This window comes from Diospyros lotus, chromosome 2 (genome assembly GCF_014633365.1).
Source record: "Diospyros lotus cultivar Yz01 chromosome 2, ASM1463336v1, whole genome shotgun sequence".
In the NCBI taxonomy this organism is placed as follows: Eukaryota; Viridiplantae; Streptophyta; class Magnoliopsida; order Ericales; family Ebenaceae; genus Diospyros; species Diospyros lotus.
Window position 1 is genome coordinate 39,460,719 of NC_068339.1, and position 19,486 is coordinate 39,480,204.

Consider the following 19,486-nt stretch of genomic DNA (forward strand, 5'->3'; position numbering starts at 1 on the left):
CTCAACCAGAAACAAGAGGAGGAGGGCAACCACCCACCCAAGAAATAGCAATAACAAAATTGATTGCTTGATTCGTATGATCAAGATTGGAGTGGCATGTTTCATGGAGTTACCCTAAGATAGGTTAGACATAAGCAATGTTGTTCATAAATTGAATATAACTAGGGACATTTTCTAAGGGCTCCACAAAGGGCCATGATGCTTAGGGGTGACCTCCAATCACTTCTTCTTCATCATTGCACATGAGCTTTAGATCCATAATGTCTTTAGACTTGAAATGACACGGTTGTCTTGTGTATTGGTGTGCGGCATTTGCTAATATGCCGAACCATCCAATTGTGAGGTGAGGATGTTCATTTATGTAGTTCCGTATTACTAGTATATAATTGAAATGGCATGTTCCATGGAGTCACCCTAGGATAGGTTGGATATAATCAATGTTGTTCATAAAATGAATATAACTAGGGACATTTTCCAAGGGTTCCCCAAAGGGCCATGATGCTTAAGGATGACCTCCAACACATTTTCCACCAACCTAATTATAATGGTCAAAATTTAGTAGTTACTACATGTTACCATAAAGAGAGTAGGGCTTTTGTGCTATTTCTTTTTCTTTTTTGTTTTCACTATTATCCTATATACTTAGGCATCTTTTATTTATTGATGACTAGCCATAAATCAAACTACATTTGAGTTATAAGTATTTTTAAACTAGAAGGACCTTTCGATTAATTCAAGGAATGTCTACATTTCAATTCATAAAATACGAGGAGACACTAGGTAGTAGAATGTTGTTAAATTCAATAGAGAAAAATGCCATAAACATTTTGCACACGTTTATAGAACCCTTCATTCCAACTTTCTTTTATGGCTGGGGATTCTTTGGCCGTGCATGTAATACCTAAAAAAATTTGTGTACTTGAGTGAAATTTTTGTGAGCTTAAGTGTAATTTTTATTAGGGAAAAATGTAATTTTCAAAAGTTATGGGGCTAAAGTATAATTTTTAAAACCTAAGGATTGGGGGTTAGGGTCCAAAGTGAAAGAAGGTAAGAGTTGAAGGGCTAAAATACAATGTGAACACTCCAAACAACCAACGATCGTATTGTCCGCTGGCAACAAACATCAAATCGACATCCAATGAGAAGGCTAGGCCATCAAGGCCTAGGGAAAGATGACCAGTGCAAGGAAGCAACCGAATTGGCTAGAAAATTAGCCAAAAATGCCTATAAATAGTCGGGTTTTTGGCCTAGTGTTTCATTGATTTTCAATTGAAAAATCTGAACATTTGGGAAGAAATTGAGGGATATTGATAGTAGGGTTTTGATCTCCAAGGGAAGTGAAAGATTTTTGGAGAATTTGAGAGATTTTAGTGTTGGTTTGAAATGGTTTCGAAGCTTTGCCGAAAAATCGAGCATCGTAGGAGACAAGAGGAAATTGGCTAAATTGAGGGTGTTTTGGCAGAATTTTCGAGCCATCAATGAACCCATCGTGTTTGGAATGAAAGATAGAGCAAAAAATAAAAAGAAAAACGAAGAAATCGAAGTAAAATTAGTGGCCAACGACGAGAAGGCAATCAAAAAAGATGATCAAAGAAGGCGCATGAGAAACACGCGCAAGGCGCATGGGTGTAGGCGCGTACAAGGTGCCTAAGGTAAGGAAACATAGAAAAAATAGAAAAAAAAAGGAAAAATAGAGAAAAATTAGAAAAAAAATGGGAAAAATTCAAAAAAATAGAGAATTTAATTTTATTAATTTTTCCTAAAATTTTGTCAAGAAAAATATCAAGGCACATGTTTAGAGGAAGCTTAAAAAACTAGAACAAAGTGAGTGGTTATTTCAAAAAATATACGTGCGATGACTTGCCTAAATTGAGCATGATTTTTGTAAGGGATTCGCCAAAATCTATGTGATCTATGTGCATCTTGCCATACATATGCATGTTTATTATATGTTGTCATGGTATTTGTGATATTGCATTGGACATGAAATTATTGGCATATCAATAATTGTGTCATCCATGTTAATCATGGTGGGATAAAAGTTTGCTCTAGTAGCGTGACCTGTATTCCCCCAAGTGAGTTTTGTCAAAATGACCATAAAAGTATCTCGTGCCATGTGTGTTTGTTGGGGTGACTATCGAGAGTTCCGTGCCGAGGCTAGAATGCTAACGAAAGCTGTTCTAGGGTGTCGATTCATTCATGTCCATGCATCATACATTCATAAAAATTACTTTAACCCTTATTTAAAAGATTTATCTTCTAATTTGGACTTTGTTTATGGAATATTCAACATTCCAAATGAGAGGAGCAGTAAAAAAGGAAAAGAGGTTGCCGAGACATGATTTCAACTGTATTTTTGTCCTACACCCATAACAAGACAAGTAATGAGATTTCTGATGATATTAGGCATATTATTATATGTTGATTTGTCTGTCGAATATTGTAATTTTTATGATTATTGAAAAGAATATTATTCGGTTTGAATTCATCTGCGATTATAATATCCTAACAAGTTTCCATTCTGTTTTTGCAAGTATTTAATTTATCATTTCTTAACTTATCATTTGAAATGCTAAATATATATATTTTAGGAAATTTTAAATAAGGTATGTTAGGCTTTTGATGCAATTATAGAAGAAAAAATCTCGAAATAATGACATGCCTTGAGAGGGTGGGTCCTTACATTGCAAGCCACTTGGGTTACGTGCATTGTGCTGCAACTGCCATTTTATATATTTTTAGGATGTGATTTATCCCAGTATTTTATTTTCTTTATTTCATTTATTGTTTAGTTGTTTTTGACTACTTAGTTGTTGACAGTTTTCGATTGCTCCAGGCTCCACTCTTGTATGCTTTCCATTTCCTTAGGTGATGTGTTGGTTGTGCATTACTGGGTTAGTTAACACTGTAATTTAAGAGAGAAGATGAATGAAGCTTCGGGCAGTGAATTTTCCCCTATAATTAGTTGCAGTAGAATTCGATTATCTCTTCGATTCTCTCTCTTGTGAGCTTCTTCACGGTATGAACCATACCCTGCCATGGTAGAGGTTGAGCGAGAGCTTGTTAAATTCAAACACGTAACAACTTCAGTGGCTCCCAAGGAGGTGTTTCGCAGCAAAGGAGAAGAGATCGACAGACAGCGAATCTCTATTCCACATAACAACACACAATCACTTCTCTGTATAAAGTCATGGATGCAAGGCGATCGAGAGGAAGTTAAAATACAGGTCAAATGAGATAGATTATGAGTGGTTGATGGAATTGACAGCCACTACAGCAACAACAGATAACAATGCTGCAGGTTTAGACAATAAACACAAATGATAGACTTGGAAATACTTGTGGAGGTCGTCTAGGAAAATTTTACTAGGAAAACCAAAGCAAAGGGGGAACAGTAAGTCATCTTCTACTCCCCAAACTTGCACGAAATTTTCCTTTCTTAACTTGCATGGGATTTTCCAAAGGCTCCAAAAAAGGCCATAATGCTTAGGGCTAATGGCCAACACTCACTTTAAGAACCTATTTGCAATGCGTGAGTACTTAAAATTTTCAATAGTTCTCATTGACCGTAAAGAGAGAGGGCTTGTCGGCTATTATTTACTACACTCTCTCTTGGATATATTGGCATATTTTACTCAGAGGGTGTTTGGCTCAGCAGTTTGACCGTTTATAAGTTATTCTTTCAACTTTTATACTTTGTGGTTTATTTAGTTGCTAAAAATTAAATAGTTTAAGTGCTGTCGAGTTTTAACGTTATTTTAACAGTGTTTTAGAAAAGTTTCTCCACCTTTTCTTAAAACGCTATTGAAAGCTTATTTCGTTGACTAAGTTAATTGCAATTTTGCCCTAAAAAAACTCAACTATTTCCAACTTTCTGCTCTTAAACATTATTTTCTCATCCCTCTACCTTTCATCATCGTAGCTTCCATCTCCAGCCGTCACCTCTATCGCTGCCTCCTTCATTATCTGTCGCTTGCCACCTCCTCCATCTCTGTATATATATTTAATTTATATATATATATTTTTATAATGTCTATTGTATTAATATATTTAATATTTTTATGAATTAAACCTAAATTTAAACATAAAACATTGTATTAATATATTTTTAAGAATTGTGTATAATTTATCAACATATAATTATAATAATTTTATTAGGTAGACATCAATTTATAATTTATTTTTATTAAAAATTAGTATTTTTATAAATTTCATTTATATTATTTAGCAAGTTGTTCGTTTTAATCTTTTTGTTAAACTTTGATAATTTATCAGATTTTTCAAACAAAATACAAAACTATATAAATGACAACTTAGATATCACTTATTCAAACACGTTATCAAATTAAACGCTAGCCAACTTTTAAATAGAAAAACTTATAAACTAATAAAAAAAAAAGATAAGCCAAATAGTCTCTTATTTTTTATTTGCAACCCCATGTGTTGCTCTTCACAGTCAATTTCTAAAAAAAATTCACCAACCTCAAATGAAAACCCCATTTTACCTTCCATGCCTCGCCGACCTCGACTGCGAGCCACCTCACCTCAATTGGGGATGATGGCATCTGCGACCATAGCAGTTGACCCATCGACTCTAACGACATGGGGTGGGCACCTTGATTCGAGCTGATGGCTGGAGAAGATGACGACTCATCTTCTCCGACCGAAGAAGACAGCCTGAAGTAGGGTCGAGGCATAGAGATGGCAATTGCAACCGAAACCGTGGGGAACCGAACCGAAACCAAACCGGTGAACGCGGTTAAAAATCATTTGACTGGGTAATGGTTTGGTTCGGGGAAAAACCGAACACTGTTTCAATGGGTATGGTTTGGTTATGGTTATCACTAAAACCAAACCAAAACCTGAACCGAAACCGAACCGAATGGTGGGTAACCGAACCGAACCGAATATATATATAATATATTATATATATATAATATAATATGTATATATAATATATATTATATACAACCCTGTCCACCTGTGCCCAGCCCACCCTAGCCCAATTGCCTTGCTTGCAAACCCTTCTCCCCTTCCCTTCTCCTTCCTCACTCAACCTCGCTCTCACTCTCTCTCACCCTCTCTGTCTCTCGCTCGTCCACCCGCTCTCGCCCTTGCTCTTTGCATGTCTCTTACTCTTGCTCACCCTCGCTGGATCTCTCTTGCTCTCGCTAGGGCTTGGCCCCTGCTCTCGCTTGCCCTCAATCTCTCTCACCCTTTCTGCCTCATCTCTCTTGCTCCTCCGCGCGAGCTCGCCAATCGCCCTCGCTCTCTGCATCTCTCTTGCTCTTACTCGCTCTCGCTAGATCTCTCTTGCTCTCGCTAGGGCTTGGCCCCTCTTGCTCTCGCTCGCCCTCGATCTCTCTCACCCTCACTGCCTCTCGCTCTCTGCCTCATCTCTCTTCATATTAATTTATTTTTTATATTTATAATTTTGTTAGATGGAGTTAGGTCATTCATTTCAAATGGATATGCATCAATTTACAAAGAATATATTAATGTTGTTGATGAAGGTATTAATTTTCGTAGCTAATTTTTTTTAGCTTAAATTACAATTTAATTATGCACATATTAATTTATTGATCTTAACAATTGTAGGTTTGGAAATGTGATTTTGTATCCAATAAGTTTTGTAACTTTATGCAAGAATAAGGTAACTTTATTAGAATTTATCTTTGTTTGTTGTGAAATTATCAAAAAAATTTATGAATGCTATTTGTCTTTGTTTGTTGATATGGATTAAACTAAAAAAATCATGATTAAACCGAAATCGAATGGTTTGATTATGGTTTTAAATTTTTAAAACCAAATGGGTAATGGTTTGGTTTTGATTTTAGTAATTTAAGTTTGGTTTGGTTATGATTTTGGCAAAAACCAAAACCAAACCGAACCATTGCCAACCCTATCGAGGCATCCCAAACCCCCAGGTTTGGGGTGGTCGGGGTTGATGGGCAGCTACGACGAACATGACCACCGATCAATTGTATGGTCGCAGTCGCCATCATCCCTAGTCGAGGGGAGGCAATCAACGGTCGGTGAGGTGAGTCAGTTGGCGGTCGATAGTCAGCGAGGCTAAGGCGGTAAGGCACAAGGGTAAAATGGGAATTTCATTTAAGGTTGATGAATTTTATTAGAAATTGACCGTGAAGAGCAAAACATCAAATTGCAAATAGAATTTTCATAAGATAATGTTTGGACAGAAATATTTCTTCCAGCCATTATCACTTGGCGCTCGTCTTCTTCTTCCCTACCGTTATTTTCCCCTCTCTTAGCCACTGACCACTGTGACCCATCTTGCCCATGGCCTTCTCGTCAGTCTATTACCTTTCTTCTTCTCTTTCCGCTCTCTGCAAATCTAACCCTTCCCACCACCCTCAACTCTCTCTCCTCAGAGCTGCCCCTCTGTTCTCCCTCTGCTCCGTCTCTCGAGCTGCCCTGAGATTCAAAGACGCCCGAATTCACTGCACCAAGAAGGAAGCACCGCCGCAGATCGATCCCAAGGCCGGAGTTTCAGTTTACAAGCCCAAATCTTACCAAGTTCTCGTCACCGACGCCGCAAATGCCCTTGCTTGCGCCCTCAATGACGGCAAGACCCGACTCGAAATCGAATTCCCGTACATTCCCTTTCGTCTTCTCAAGTTTTCGTTCTAAATTTTACGCAGTCGCCTTATTTTTTGGGAGAGATATAGCAGTGGAATGTAAGGGAATTGAATGAAAAAGAGTGGAATGAAAATAAATCGAATGGAATGGAAAATCTTTTTTTTTTTTTTTCTTTGGGAGAGGAATGGATGGAAAGTGATGGAATTTTTTTTTTTATTTAGGAAAAGCTATGAAAATAGATAGATTGGAACTATATTAATCATCAAGTGTTAATTATACCCTTATAATATATAGAATATCTATTAGAACAATTTTTCACCCATTTCATTTCTTAATTCTGAGAGACCAAAAATGTTTTTTTGAATAAGATTAGATGGAAATGGCTTCCACCCAATTACACATTGAGGGTTTTATTTTTGGTCATTTTTCAGTTTTGTCCGTTTTCATCATCGTGTTTCTGCCACCTGCTAATTCTTGATACTTGTAACTTGATTTTGGGTTCTAAATACCTGATACCCTTTTCCTTACTGTGAATGTAAATATTGTCAAAGATTTGGTTGTGCTGGTTAATTATTGGCATTTAACGTTTTTCATAAGATAATCTGGAAGACGTTATGTTGTTGTGGCAAGAATTAATGTTTGTTAATTAATGCAAGAGTACTTAACTGGAAAAGATGATGTGTTAAGACTTAAAGAGTTATCTAACAAAAGATGAATACTTCACATGTTATATTGATATCACTGGTTTATAATGTCCCTTGTTTGGCTTTTGATTTGATACTATGGTGCTTAGCAAGTTGCTTGTGTTCTGATGCCTTTTTCCTTTTACTATTTTATTTTTCACCTGATTGCTTTATCAGGCCCTTGCCCAGCAACATTTCTTCTTATAAGGTACATACATCTATGCTCTAGTTTTCTAGTTTTCTTATGATATTGCAGTTTACGGATTGTCCTGTTCATGATTGACCACAACTGCAATCATTTAAACACTCTTGCAGTTGTGATTCCTTGTTTCCTTTCGCCAAGTATCTGTTATTATTATTTCTTTCTGCAACCTCTTTTCTTTTTTTTTCTTACTTTGAGAATTAACTTGTTTGGCAAAGACCATTCATGTTGCATTGGCTTGTTGACTAAGATTTTTTAAACCAGATGCATGATTTTCCAAATTCCTAATACATGAAGGGATCTTCAGATGAATTTATCGACGCCAACATTCAATTTTCCTTGGCTGTTGTTAGGAAGCTTAAGGAAAGGAAGGAAACAAGGGCTTGCATTGTAAGAAGAATTTCTTTTGTGTTTATTTATACTTTTCACTTGCAGAAAGAATTGAATACTCTAAAAACGTTTTATTTATTTGTAGGTCTTTCCTGATAAGCCAGAAAAGCGCAGGGCCTCAGAGCTTTTCAAAACTGCTATTGATTCGGTAACAAACTACTTTTATTTGACTTCATACTAAATTGATTTAGTAATTACGGGGCTTCAGTCAATAGGAGAAGCTTTCTCCATGATGTGGTAGCATTTTAATTTCCACAAACAGATTCCAGTGGCAATTGCCTCTGTCTCTAAATCAGCCTGTGACAGGTAAGAGACAGGATTAGTTGGATTTAAATGTGACGCCACTGTGCTCCTGGGTATTTATGTTTATGGCATAATTTAAGTTTCATTTTGAACTTGTTTTTGCTGTTAGTAAGATTGGTTTTGATCTCTTTTATTTTTGTTTTAGCATTTTTCTCATTCATTCCTGGCATTGATACTTAAATTTGGCAAAAAATTACTGTCACACTTTCTGAAGGGTAATTTGTTTTCTACTTTTGATGATTCTTCAGATTGATGGCACAACCATAGGTTCTTTGGATGATGTCCCTGGTGGTCCTGTTACCACATTCTTCAGATCCATAAGGAACACCTTGGATTTTGATTTTGAGGATGAAAATGAAGGTTGCTATTAGAAATTCAGGCACAGTAGTCTCTGGATATTGGTTGTAGTTCTAATTGTCTTTCCTGTACTTAAAACTGCTAAAAACTTTTTGGGTTTGTCTGTTATGGCACTTGTAGAATATAAAGGTGAACCACTGTGTGCTTTTGTGTCTCCATGCCTGTGTTGATTTGATTGTAGGTTACAAATAAAGTTCTACTTTGGAAGTAACTTGATGTTTGTTGGTTAGCATTATTGACATCATCCTTAAGTTATATTATTAGAAAAACAAAACCCATACATTTATATATAGAAGTAGTGCTATTTGTCCCTAAGGATACGGCAAATGGCCAACTCTCCTTTGTTTATTTATTTTTTACCTCTTTTGACTCTTCATCCAAATAGTACCACAGACAATCTGAAATAGTGTCGAAATTTTTACAATTCGCTGTAGGCACAATGCATCTAATTGAGAGAACTCCAAAAGCAACATAAAAGTTCTGTTCTTGGATAAATAAAAAGCCACCTCAATATATTTTTTTATTTACTCAACTGCTAATTTAAGTACATATAATTTTCATATTGATACTACTTCATATGTATGGACTTAGTAAAACTGTATTACTGTAAATATTAATCTCTATCAAGTTAAAGAAAATTCTCGGATGTGCTATTTTGTTAACTTCTTAACCCATTAACTCAAGTACATTCCTGTAGTTTTCATGCTTATAATACTCTTCCTGCATAAATTGTTTATACAGACTTAGAATACTTTTTCTATTTCACATAATTTACTAAATTTAGGTGGCATATGCCTTCATCATATCCTCAATCTCTTTAACTACTAATTCAACATACAAGTATATAATGTAAATACAACATTATTAAAAGCCATCTAATAACATTTTGCCATTGCCCTTTTAGTAAAACCAACCATTAAGTAGCCTCATCCTCTATTTTTTTTTTGGCCAATAATTGATTTGTTGTTTGGATGATCAGTTAATTCCATTTAAATATTTAAGAGATCATTACATTTACAGATGAACAACATAAATCTATATGACAGACCAATAAGTTTTTCTTTACTCAATTTAAATCAAACATAACCTAGCATTATAGATAAATAGTTACATAGTTAAATGATATTAATAACTAGAGAGAATATACTTTGTTTAGTAATTTGTCTAAGACAAAACAACAGCAGAACAAGCCTTTGTCCCACTGTTGTCTAAGACATCAAACAAACAAACAATAGATAAATAAATAAAAGCAAATCCTGTGCATTTATGTGGTTTTGATACTAATAGTAATTGAAGGAGGAAAAAAAAGAAGAAGAAAGAAGATGATGATAGAGCAAGGTGACCAATGAGAGAAATCCTGATATATGATATGATTGCTTCAGCACTGGACCTTCCTCTAGGCTTCACTAAGTAACCCAACTTGGTTGTAGAAGATGAACTGCCAATTGGACCACATATTTTATAATTGAACTTGCCGAATCTACATCAATACCTTCATCATCAAGGTGCCTATCAAGGCACCAACATATGCCTTCAAAACACAACTAGCCATGATTGGAGACAAAATTCACATTCATGGTGTAAATTTAAGATATTTCAAAATTCAGTAGATTGGACTACATCTTTTTCTTTACCTTTTCAAAGATATATATATTCGAGAGAGAACCACTTTAAGGGGCTGAATCCTTTAGAAAAAAAAAGGGCCCTAACTTCTTACAGAGCAAAATCATTAAAAAAAAAAAAACTCTCACAAAAGAGTCAAAAAGAAAGAAAAAACCTCTAATCACAAAAAAGAGAAATGTGATTTTTCCTCTTAAGACAATAAATACATTGTTCAAAATTTTAAGAACTCTCCTATTTCTTTCATACAGTTCCACATGATACTAGACAGAATAATATTTTCTAAACCACTGTGGCTCTCTCACTAGCACTAGCCTTTGCTAATAATGTATGACATTCAATACCAAAGATGGCATTACCTACTGAATACCAAAAGGAAAAAAAAAAAGTGGAAAACATCATGAGTCATTGAATAGTAGACAAGTAGATGATCAATTGATTCCCCATCCCCTTTCAGAACCAGTTAATCATAAAAGAGTTTTTTGGCATCCAAACAGAAAAAGGCCACCTTGGCAGGGGTTTTTGGCATTCACAAAATTTCCAAGTGAAAATCAATCTACATTTGTCATATAAAATGAAGAATGGAGACCGTTTTCAGTTCCCTGAGTTAACAAGTTTGCAAACAGAATGATAGCATAAAGAAACTAAAACAACACTAATGTGGAATCTACTCCTAGTCAAAATGCTCCTGAATAGATTGTCAAATATTCCTTCTCAACTGTATGAAGGGAGCTGTTAGGTCATAGGTAACAAAAGCAAGGGTGAAGTTGAAGATAATGTCAGATACCTGAAGAGTAGGTTACTTCTGGAAATATCAAGCTTTCAGAATTTTGTCAGAAAAAATAAGAGTATCCTCTCTTCAAGTTAATGGCTTAGAATAGTTGATAGATAATTGCTTCCAGCACATACCTGTGCCATGGAAGATTTTGATGAGTTTGGGCCACTGATGTTTTTGATCTAAACATTTTGTTGTGGTTGCAGGCCGCTGGCAGTCCAACGAGCCACCATCACTTTATGTATTCATTAATTGCAGCACACGGGAACTTGCAGCTATAGAGAAATATGTGGTATGCCACCCTTTCTTTGAGAATTTCTCTGAACTTATTTTTAATTTTGTCATGAATTAATATCTAGTTTGATCTTCCTAATTGAATCTTCCCATTATTCACCTTTTTCTGTCCCAGCATCGACTGACTTGTGTAGTTGTTGGTTGACAAATGCTGACTTTACTAACCATGGTGTGGTGTATGGCAGTTTTATTTCATGTGGGTATTTTCAATGTATTTCCAATTTTGCATCAATTTGGTGGGAAATAAAGTTTATCTTTGATGCATTCTTTTATGAGGTTTATAAATTGGATTCATGTTACCAACTACTTGCAATTTAATATATCTTGAAAATGCAAGATAGATACATATATATAGTTGTATATTATATCATGTTCAACTTGATCTGTTTTATTCTTGTCCCCTCCTTGTGCCCATGTGAGCAATGGGAGTCTTTGAATCTCTGGGCTGTTGAATTATAGTCTTCTTGAAGTTTATGCCTAGGTCTTGAATGTTTAGAGACATCCTGCAGAGTAACCCCTGAAGTTAGAATGATGTATCCTTCTTCAATTTCCTTTATTTTCAACATGTGCCTTATATATTACTATTAAAATAACACAATTGTTGCGTTTTTATCACTTTGATGTGTAATTACCTGATTTTGAGATTGTGCTAAAAGGCATGTCAGTATCTATTTAAGAACATATATGCATGTGCTTTTGTGAAGGTGAGCCTTGGTGTGACAGTGAGGTTACTCCATTGTAACCTCCAAGTCACAATTCAAGTCAAGAAACGGCCTCTTTGCTAAGCAAGGGTAAGGCTGCATTGACCTTCACCCCCAGTGCCCGCAATGCAGGAGCTGCATGCATTAGGTTCACCTTTATATGCATACCCTTTTGCATCCCAGACTGTCAATTTGTTGTTTGGTAAGATGCATGATAAAGTTTAATCTCCAGCTAGCGGCTAATTTCATCCTTCTATGGACACTGTTGCAACTGTTGTTATTACCTGCCATGACCTGTACTTTGAATGTACAGGAAAAGTTTGCTACATCAACCCCAGCCCTTCTTTTTAATCTCGAGCTTGATACGTTGCGGTATGCTTGATGAATTATAATTTCTGGTTGGAACTTGTATTTTCATTGAGATAATTTTCTTGGATTATAAGAGCACAAAAATTGCAGTTCTGATTTGGGCCTTCTGGGATTTCCGCCCAAAGATTTACACTATCGATTCCTCTCTCAGTTTACCCCAGTATTCTATATTCGAACAAGAGAGTACTCCAAGGTATCCATTTACTGCTCTCAGTTTTCTTGATCGTGATGTTGCCTTTACCTACCTGTTTTGAACAAGTTTTTGTTATTCAACATGGAAGACAATTGCAGTGGCACCTTTTGTTGTGAATTATAGCGGGGCACTGTTCCGCCAATATCCTGGTGAGGAACAATCTATTTTAGATGTACAACTATTTGGTGCAGTTTCTTTATGAGTTATTTGTTATTCTATTTTTCACAATCTTCATTTTTTGGGGGGTGCCAAGGGCTTCATGTAATTTCTACTCCATGGCCAAAAAATGATACTCACATATACATCAATCTGAAGATGTAACTGAAATTGCTTGTTTTATGAATCCAACGAAACAATTACTAATGAAAGAAGAAGAAGAATCTTGATACTTTAGGAAATCTTTTTCTTTTTGTTTGTCCTAGTTTTATAAGATTAGCTGATTCAGTTTTTTATCTCATGATAAATATATAGACCTGTGCATAGTTCACAATTCATAAAATGATAATGTATGTCATGTCTGGAGTCTACCTTGGTACTGAGGCATCGTGGAATTGGTGAATCCATGGTTAGAAGGCCTCTTCATAAATTTGACATGTGGAGATGGTGAATTAGCTGAACCTTTCAAGTAAAGTTTATGAATTGGTGACCTGTAACAAGCCTTCGGTAAATGGCACGTTAAGTTTATGAACCTTTCAAGATCATTTTTCTTTTTCATTTTCCAGGAAATTCAAAACAGTTTTTAGTGACACCAATACATAGCTAGTTATAAATATGGAATGGCCAACTTGGAAATTACACTTATTTGCCGTACTTGGCTTGTTGCAGGGCCTTGGCAAGTGATGCTGAGACAAGCAGATGCTTCTTATGCCTGCGTGGCAGAGAGTGCAAGTCGTTTCACACTGGGTGAAGTATGCATCTTTGCTCGCAACTCCTTTTGCATACTCCATTCGGTTTACTAGTTGGGTTTAGATGAATAATTCCGTATGCTGCAGACTAAGGAAGAACTGCTGAGGGTATTAGGACTGCAGGAGGAAGAAGGAAGCTCGCTTGAGTTTCTCCGAAGAGGTTACAAGGTTCTCTCCCCCTCTCCCCCCTCTTGACTTTCCCAATCGCATACTTATTTTCTGTGGCTTTTATGAACTGAAATAACCTTAGCAATTAGCATCATTTCAAATTTGTGCTTGTGTACATTCTTGAATTGAAAATGGCCCGGTTCGAAAGCTGCAGCATTAACAAGTTCGTGTGTTGCTGCAGACTACCACTTGGTGGGAAGAAAGCATCGATTTGGAGTCATCTTCTGCATGGCGGAGCTAAGCAGCAGCAGTAGAAACAGCAAGAGGGGCATTGTTAAGAGTAAGGAATCAACAACAGACCCAGAATGATTGCAGAGGCTTAGAGGGCATTTGACAAAGCTTTCATTCTTCTGCATCCATTTAAAAAAATAAAAATAAATAAAAATCTAACATATTGTTTGATAACTTTGGTTTGTTTTCAATTTTTTTTTTACTCTACCCACCCTCCCTGCCACACCTTGGTCACCGGAGGGATCCCTGGACTCCCAGCAACCCCTGTGGCGAGTTTGCAGTGACTCGCTAGGAGCCCGGTGACTAGTCTCACCGGCCACCAAGAGGGTAGGGAAGAGGGAAAAAATGAAATGGAAAATATGTTTCCACACATTTATTGTTTTCATTTTTTTGTTTTTGTTTTTCAATACGAAATGAACAGTTGAAAGATCTTCCTTTTCTGTTCTTAGTTTCGAAATAATAAAAATGAATACAGAATTGAAAACCAATAGCGCGCTTAAGCATAACCTTACTTATTCACTACTTGTGATTTATGATTTTGTGTTTTCTAATCCTATGTCTCTTCTTCTACTTATTGATCTATCCTTGTTCTTTAGGTAGGGACGGCAGCATTTATAGGGCCTTCATTGGTTGTCCAAAGTATCATGGACAGGAAGGAAATCTCTACATTATACTCAGTTGATAGGCAATTCTATTAGAAATAAGTTGTGAAATCTCAAAATGTTCTGTTATTTGGATCAGTTTGACAATTTTGTGATACCTTGGTTTCTTCCTTCCCCCCCTCCAAATTATTGGCTGTGTTCGTTTGTTTGTTTCTCCTCCTCAAATCATTGTGATATCCTTTGTTTCTTCTCCTTTTAAAATGGGTATGTTCGAACCTAAAGAAAGAGATACATGTGCAAGTATATTCTTAGTCTCTAATCTCATCTATTGAGTTGGGCATGATGGAGTTAATTTTCTCCTATTATGATTACGTCTTGATCTCATTCATATAACCAATAATATTTCTTATTAAATTTTAGAAAGACTAAAATATGACGTTGTTATTAACCTTGTAAATATGTGAGAATTTATATAGAATTGTGCATTGTCTTTTAAGTGCAAACATTCACTGGAGATGGGGGGGGGGGGGGGGGTGTTTTAAGTTGTGAAAAATAAGTCGTATTTTGATAAATTATTTTATAAAAAAATTAAAAAATATGTTTAATTATAAAATTTTGAATGAAAAATAAAGATTTAGAAAACATGATTCTCTAAAATTTAAATTCAACTTGAAAAGCTTTTAGAGTTTTTCAAAAAAAAAAAATTAACTAATTTAGAGATTTAAAAAATGTAATTTTTCACAATAGCATGAGATGATTTCAAGCTAATATTTAGAGGATAACTTATGAATTGAGCAATGTCCCTAACTTTAACTCAACTTTTTTTACTATAGAGAGATCATCTAATAAATTAAAAAAAAAAATCTCTCATTAGACATGTGTATTAACATCATTAACCTCTTCATCTCTTAAACTTAAAAAATCAATGTTTCACAAGATATCGAACTCATCAACACTTAGAATCTACTATTAGGGTTATCACCTTCGTCATGGTGACATTTGAGTTTTAATTAGTGTAAGTTGCATGACAAAAACCACTGTTCCAGTGGCTTATATCAGTACAACCATTGCTGGTTGTATTAATCAATTCCGTGTCTTACAGATGCAAAATAACTCTTTTAACACATTTTCACTTGCAGACTGGAGATGGTAATATAACAGCTGCATAAATACAATTCCAGATAGAATAGAACAATGCTTTCCACCTTCAGAACGGCCTCTCTGGGATTGTTGAGCCGTTAAAAGTAGTGTTGATTTAAGTTTTAAGTTTGACACTTTTCGTCTTTCTTGGCCGGTATGGATGCTTACCGCCTCTGTTTCTTCGCATGGCACTGCTTCTCCAGCGACCTCTCTTAACGTTTCTCATAGCCCCGAACGGATCTTTTTTACTTTGGAGGCTACTGTGTTGCACCGGTTCCTGCAAGAACTTCTTCAGCTTCGGGTCATCGATAATCCCATTCAATCTCATCTCAGCATAATATTCTCGAGCCTTAATCAACAACCCGCAATTTGCCAGTCCTTCCACCAGTAAGTTGTAATGTGCAGAATCGGGCACCATCTCGAACTGCTTCATTTCCACCCAGACCTTCAAGGCATCCTCAGGTTGCTTCAATTTGAAGAACTTGCCAAGAATCAGAAGAAAGGTATCCCTGGTTGGACCAAGGCCAGCTTTCTTCATACGGACAAGAACTTCCAAAGCTCCATCCACATTTGCACCTTCAAGAAATGCATGATATGTGTCAATGGTCGGCCTGATATTCTCTGCTATCATGTCAGCGAACACAGTCCTTGCCTCTTCTAGCTTTGCCACTTCACACAGAGGGCATATCATGGAGTTGTAAGTGGCAGAATTTGGCTGCACGCCGGCTTCTTTCATTTTGTCCAGAATTTTAAGAGCTTCTTTCAGGCAATTCTCGTGAGTAAGTACGTAAATCAAGGAGTTGTACACCTCAACTCCTGGAGCCCAGCCCCTTTTCTTCATTTCATCGTACAGTCTCAGTGAGTCGAAAAGATTCCTAACCTTTGAGAAGCAAGAAATCATGTGCGTGTAGGAAGTGGCATCTGGAGTGATACAGCATTTGGCCATTTCTCTCCATATTCTCTTTGCTTCACATACATCAACAGATATGTTACACCATCCGTTCAGAATTATGTTGAAGCTCTTGGTTTCCAGCGGGAAGAGCTTCTTATTAAGGAGCATGAACTCTTCAGCTTCTTCAATATTTCCATATTCACATAGAGTACTCAAAAGCATGTGGAACGCTTTCAAATCAGGAATCATTTTGAACTTCTCCATTATCTGAAATGTCTGAATGGCTTTGCCTGGGTCATTTGCAGTTGCATATCTAATAAAACAAGAAACGGTAACAGAATAGATCTGTATTTTAATGCTTATACTGATTCGTGAAAATGAAATGAGACTTATAGAGCAATCAGTTCAGAAGTTATTTGAAACCTAGATATAAAGCAGGCTATCCAATTCCCAACGGCTCAGCACTGTCACGGATAGACAGCAATGTAAACAATATGGACCATTTGGTTACAGTGTTTATACTTTATATTATTGTTTGCTTTGTTCTTTTAACCAAAAATAATAAAAGCTTCGAAAACATCATTGTTCTGTATAATTTTCATGCCTTCCATGAAAGCAAATCTTGAGACCAGCAAGATACACACATGCACGTATAGATATTTTAAGTTTCCTAAAACCAGGGTGTTTAGAGACAAATTTCCTCAAAAACACTTTGCTGGACAAGTTTGTAAACACATTTACCAGATCACCGAACTAGCAAACAATTTTCAGAAATGAAAACATACAAAACCATTGCAAATTTGTGTATTTTCTTTTTCTTATTCTTTTGGGTTAAAATCCCATGTAACAAGTACTAATAAAGCAGAAAGAACCATTGTCCCCAATCCTCAGAGGAAAAATGTGCCACAAGCATCCATGCTTAAATTCTATAACAAGGACTACAAGAATGAACAAGAAGGCAGGTGAAAGCACCTCTTATTTTTAAAGAAGAAAAGCAACTATAAAATTCAGAAATGATAAAGCAAGAACTAGTAGCCAAAAAGAAAAGGGAAAAAAAGGGTTCGATATGAAATCAAAGAACCATGGTCAGATAGGCATGGAAAATAAGAGGTGTTTTTCAATCCGGAAATAAATTTACCCATGAGAGAAAAACAGATAGTCAAGTTATAGATACTTGGAAAATTGAAAACAAGAAAGAAAAGAAGAATGTAATAAGTAATAGTTAAGCTAGTATGGATACAAAAGACTGTTCAATCACTTTCTGATTAGAAATAAAGTACATTCTGTTGCAATGGAATCACAATGGCTGGTTGGTGTTTAAATATTGTTCAATCTCATCATACCAGCTCAGTAGCTGAATGTATGTGACATGGGATAACTCAGAGTTGCATGCAGATACCTACAAGTGAACATGTTGGAACAAAAACAACATAATGTTAAGCCTTAATCCCACCATGTGGGGATTAGCCATAAACGTAAAAACCTTAAAAAGAGTAACCATCTTTGTCCAGCCACAGGTGACCTCATAAGAATGACTCGATTAAAGCAATAACCAGCATTGCCCATTGTTTAACAAAGACACCAAGGCATGTCTGCAACTATGATTTTTCAACAGTATAAAGAATAAAATTACTTATGACCAAACATTTTTACATACACCCCCAAAACTTTTGTTTTTACTTTAAATTTCTTTTCCTTCTACAATCATCATTCTAGATCCGAACATAGCTTAGAAGATATCAAATGCAAGGATCAGAAGAGCAGGTAAATGTACTGAATTTCATACGTTATGTACGTAGCTTCAGCGCTGCTATAAGCCTCACATTTCAAATTGTATAGCCATCTCGAAATCCTTGCAGAAAAAGAAAGTATTACGGAATTACCTATCCATCATGATAAGCATTGCTCGTCCAGTATCCAAGGAAGAACGATGCATGTCTCGAATTAAGCACCAAGCAGTGTTGAACTTTTTATGGTTACCCAAAACCCATATCATCAGGCTGCAATTATTTTCCCCCAAACGATCCCATTTCTGGCCCCACTTGAAAACCAGGAACGCCAATTTCCATTCGTCTCTCAACGCCCAGACCGCCAAAAAAACTAAATCCTCGTTGGCCTGCAAGCCCGCCTCGTCAAGAAATTCAATTGCTTCCCCTACAGAAGAAAACTGGTCGGCCTTTCTGACTGCCGCCAGCAAGTCATCAACACGAAGAATTGGGTTTTGGTGGCTTTGATGATTCTCATTGACGCACGCACTGAAATCGATTGTTTCGCGGAGAGATTGACCATAGGAGGGTTGGAACGAAGAGAAACGGCGGGGGGTTTGTGGGCGGGGGCGCGAGAGAAGTAAACCTGCTCGATGAAATGTCCCAAGGAAGTGGCGCACCAGACGCGGATGGCACGGGCATGGGGGCGGAGGTTGGGTTACTGAGTGGGGGAGAAAAGGGAAGAATTGTTTGGGATGTGGCTTGTGAAACCGCCGAGCAATTGCGAAGAATGCCATCCTTCGTCTGCCGTGACCGTGGCATGGCCGGCAACTGGCAAATCCTCACAAGCTACCACATTTAGTAGGAAAATGGGGAAGAAAAGTTGGCTATGCCTATGCGCTTCATTTTTAGTGAAAATGAGTAAATTTACCTTATGAGCAATATGCGCTTCATATTGAAATGGGTTTGTCACACTGTTGTGAGCTCCAAACAAACCCCACGGCATATGGGTTTCATTGATTGAAACCCATTAGCGTGGGTTTTAGCAAATCCAGTATGCGTTGGCTCATTAAAGTTAAAGAGCATGTAATCGGTTATAATTTAATTGGATTATTAATCGAATCAAACTGAATCGAGATATATGATCGAATCAAACCGACCGAAATTGAACTAATCGAATTTTGAGCCTTTGTAACCGAAATTCTTACCAAAAAAATCAAACCGAATCTAATAAAAGAGGGTTGTATTATCGGTTTGGTTTGATTTTTTAACTAATAATATTAAAAAAATTGAACCGAATAACCTAAATTCTTGGGAGAAATAACCAAATCAAATAGAAGCTAATAATCGAACCA

At 36.4% G+C, this 19,486-nt stretch overlaps 2 protein-coding genes across 3 annotated transcripts; one reads left to right on the forward strand and one right to left on the reverse strand.

Annotated features, from left to right (window-relative positions):
* Positions 1–6,200: 6,200 nt before the first annotated feature.
* LOC127795845 (protein LPA3) lies at positions 6,201–14,712 on the forward strand. 2 transcript variants are annotated; one of them, XM_052327773.1, is made up of 13 exons: positions 6,201–6,614; positions 7,461–7,491; positions 7,783–7,875; positions 7,961–8,023; positions 8,427–8,538; positions 11,137–11,222; positions 12,239–12,297; positions 12,385–12,487; positions 12,576–12,636; positions 13,313–13,395; positions 13,480–13,560; positions 13,742–13,840; positions 14,392–14,712. In XM_052327773.1, exons 1-12 carry the CDS (start codon positions 6,301–6,303, stop codon positions 13,799–13,801), a joined length of 1,146 nt encoding a protein of 381 aa, XP_052183733.1. In that variant the 5' UTR covers positions 6,201–6,300; the 3' UTR covers positions 13,802–13,840; positions 14,392–14,712. The 2 variants fall into 2 exon arrangements, with proteins under 2 accessions (XP_052183733.1, XP_052183732.1); XM_052327772.1 differs by having other exon boundaries at positions 6,202–6,614; positions 14,388–14,712.
* A 578-nt stretch (positions 14,713–15,290) lies between these two features.
* LOC127796084 (pentatricopeptide repeat-containing protein At1g80880, mitochondrial) lies at positions 15,291–19,143 on the reverse strand. Its single transcript, XM_052328147.1, has 2 exons — positions 18,309–19,143; positions 15,291–16,738 (listed from the first exon to the last, which is right to left on the reverse strand). Exons 1-2 carry the CDS (start codon positions 18,926–18,928, stop codon positions 15,649–15,651), a joined length of 1,710 nt encoding a protein of 569 aa, XP_052184107.1. The 5' UTR covers positions 18,929–19,143; the 3' UTR covers positions 15,291–15,648.
* Positions 19,144–19,486: the final 343 nt, after the last annotated feature.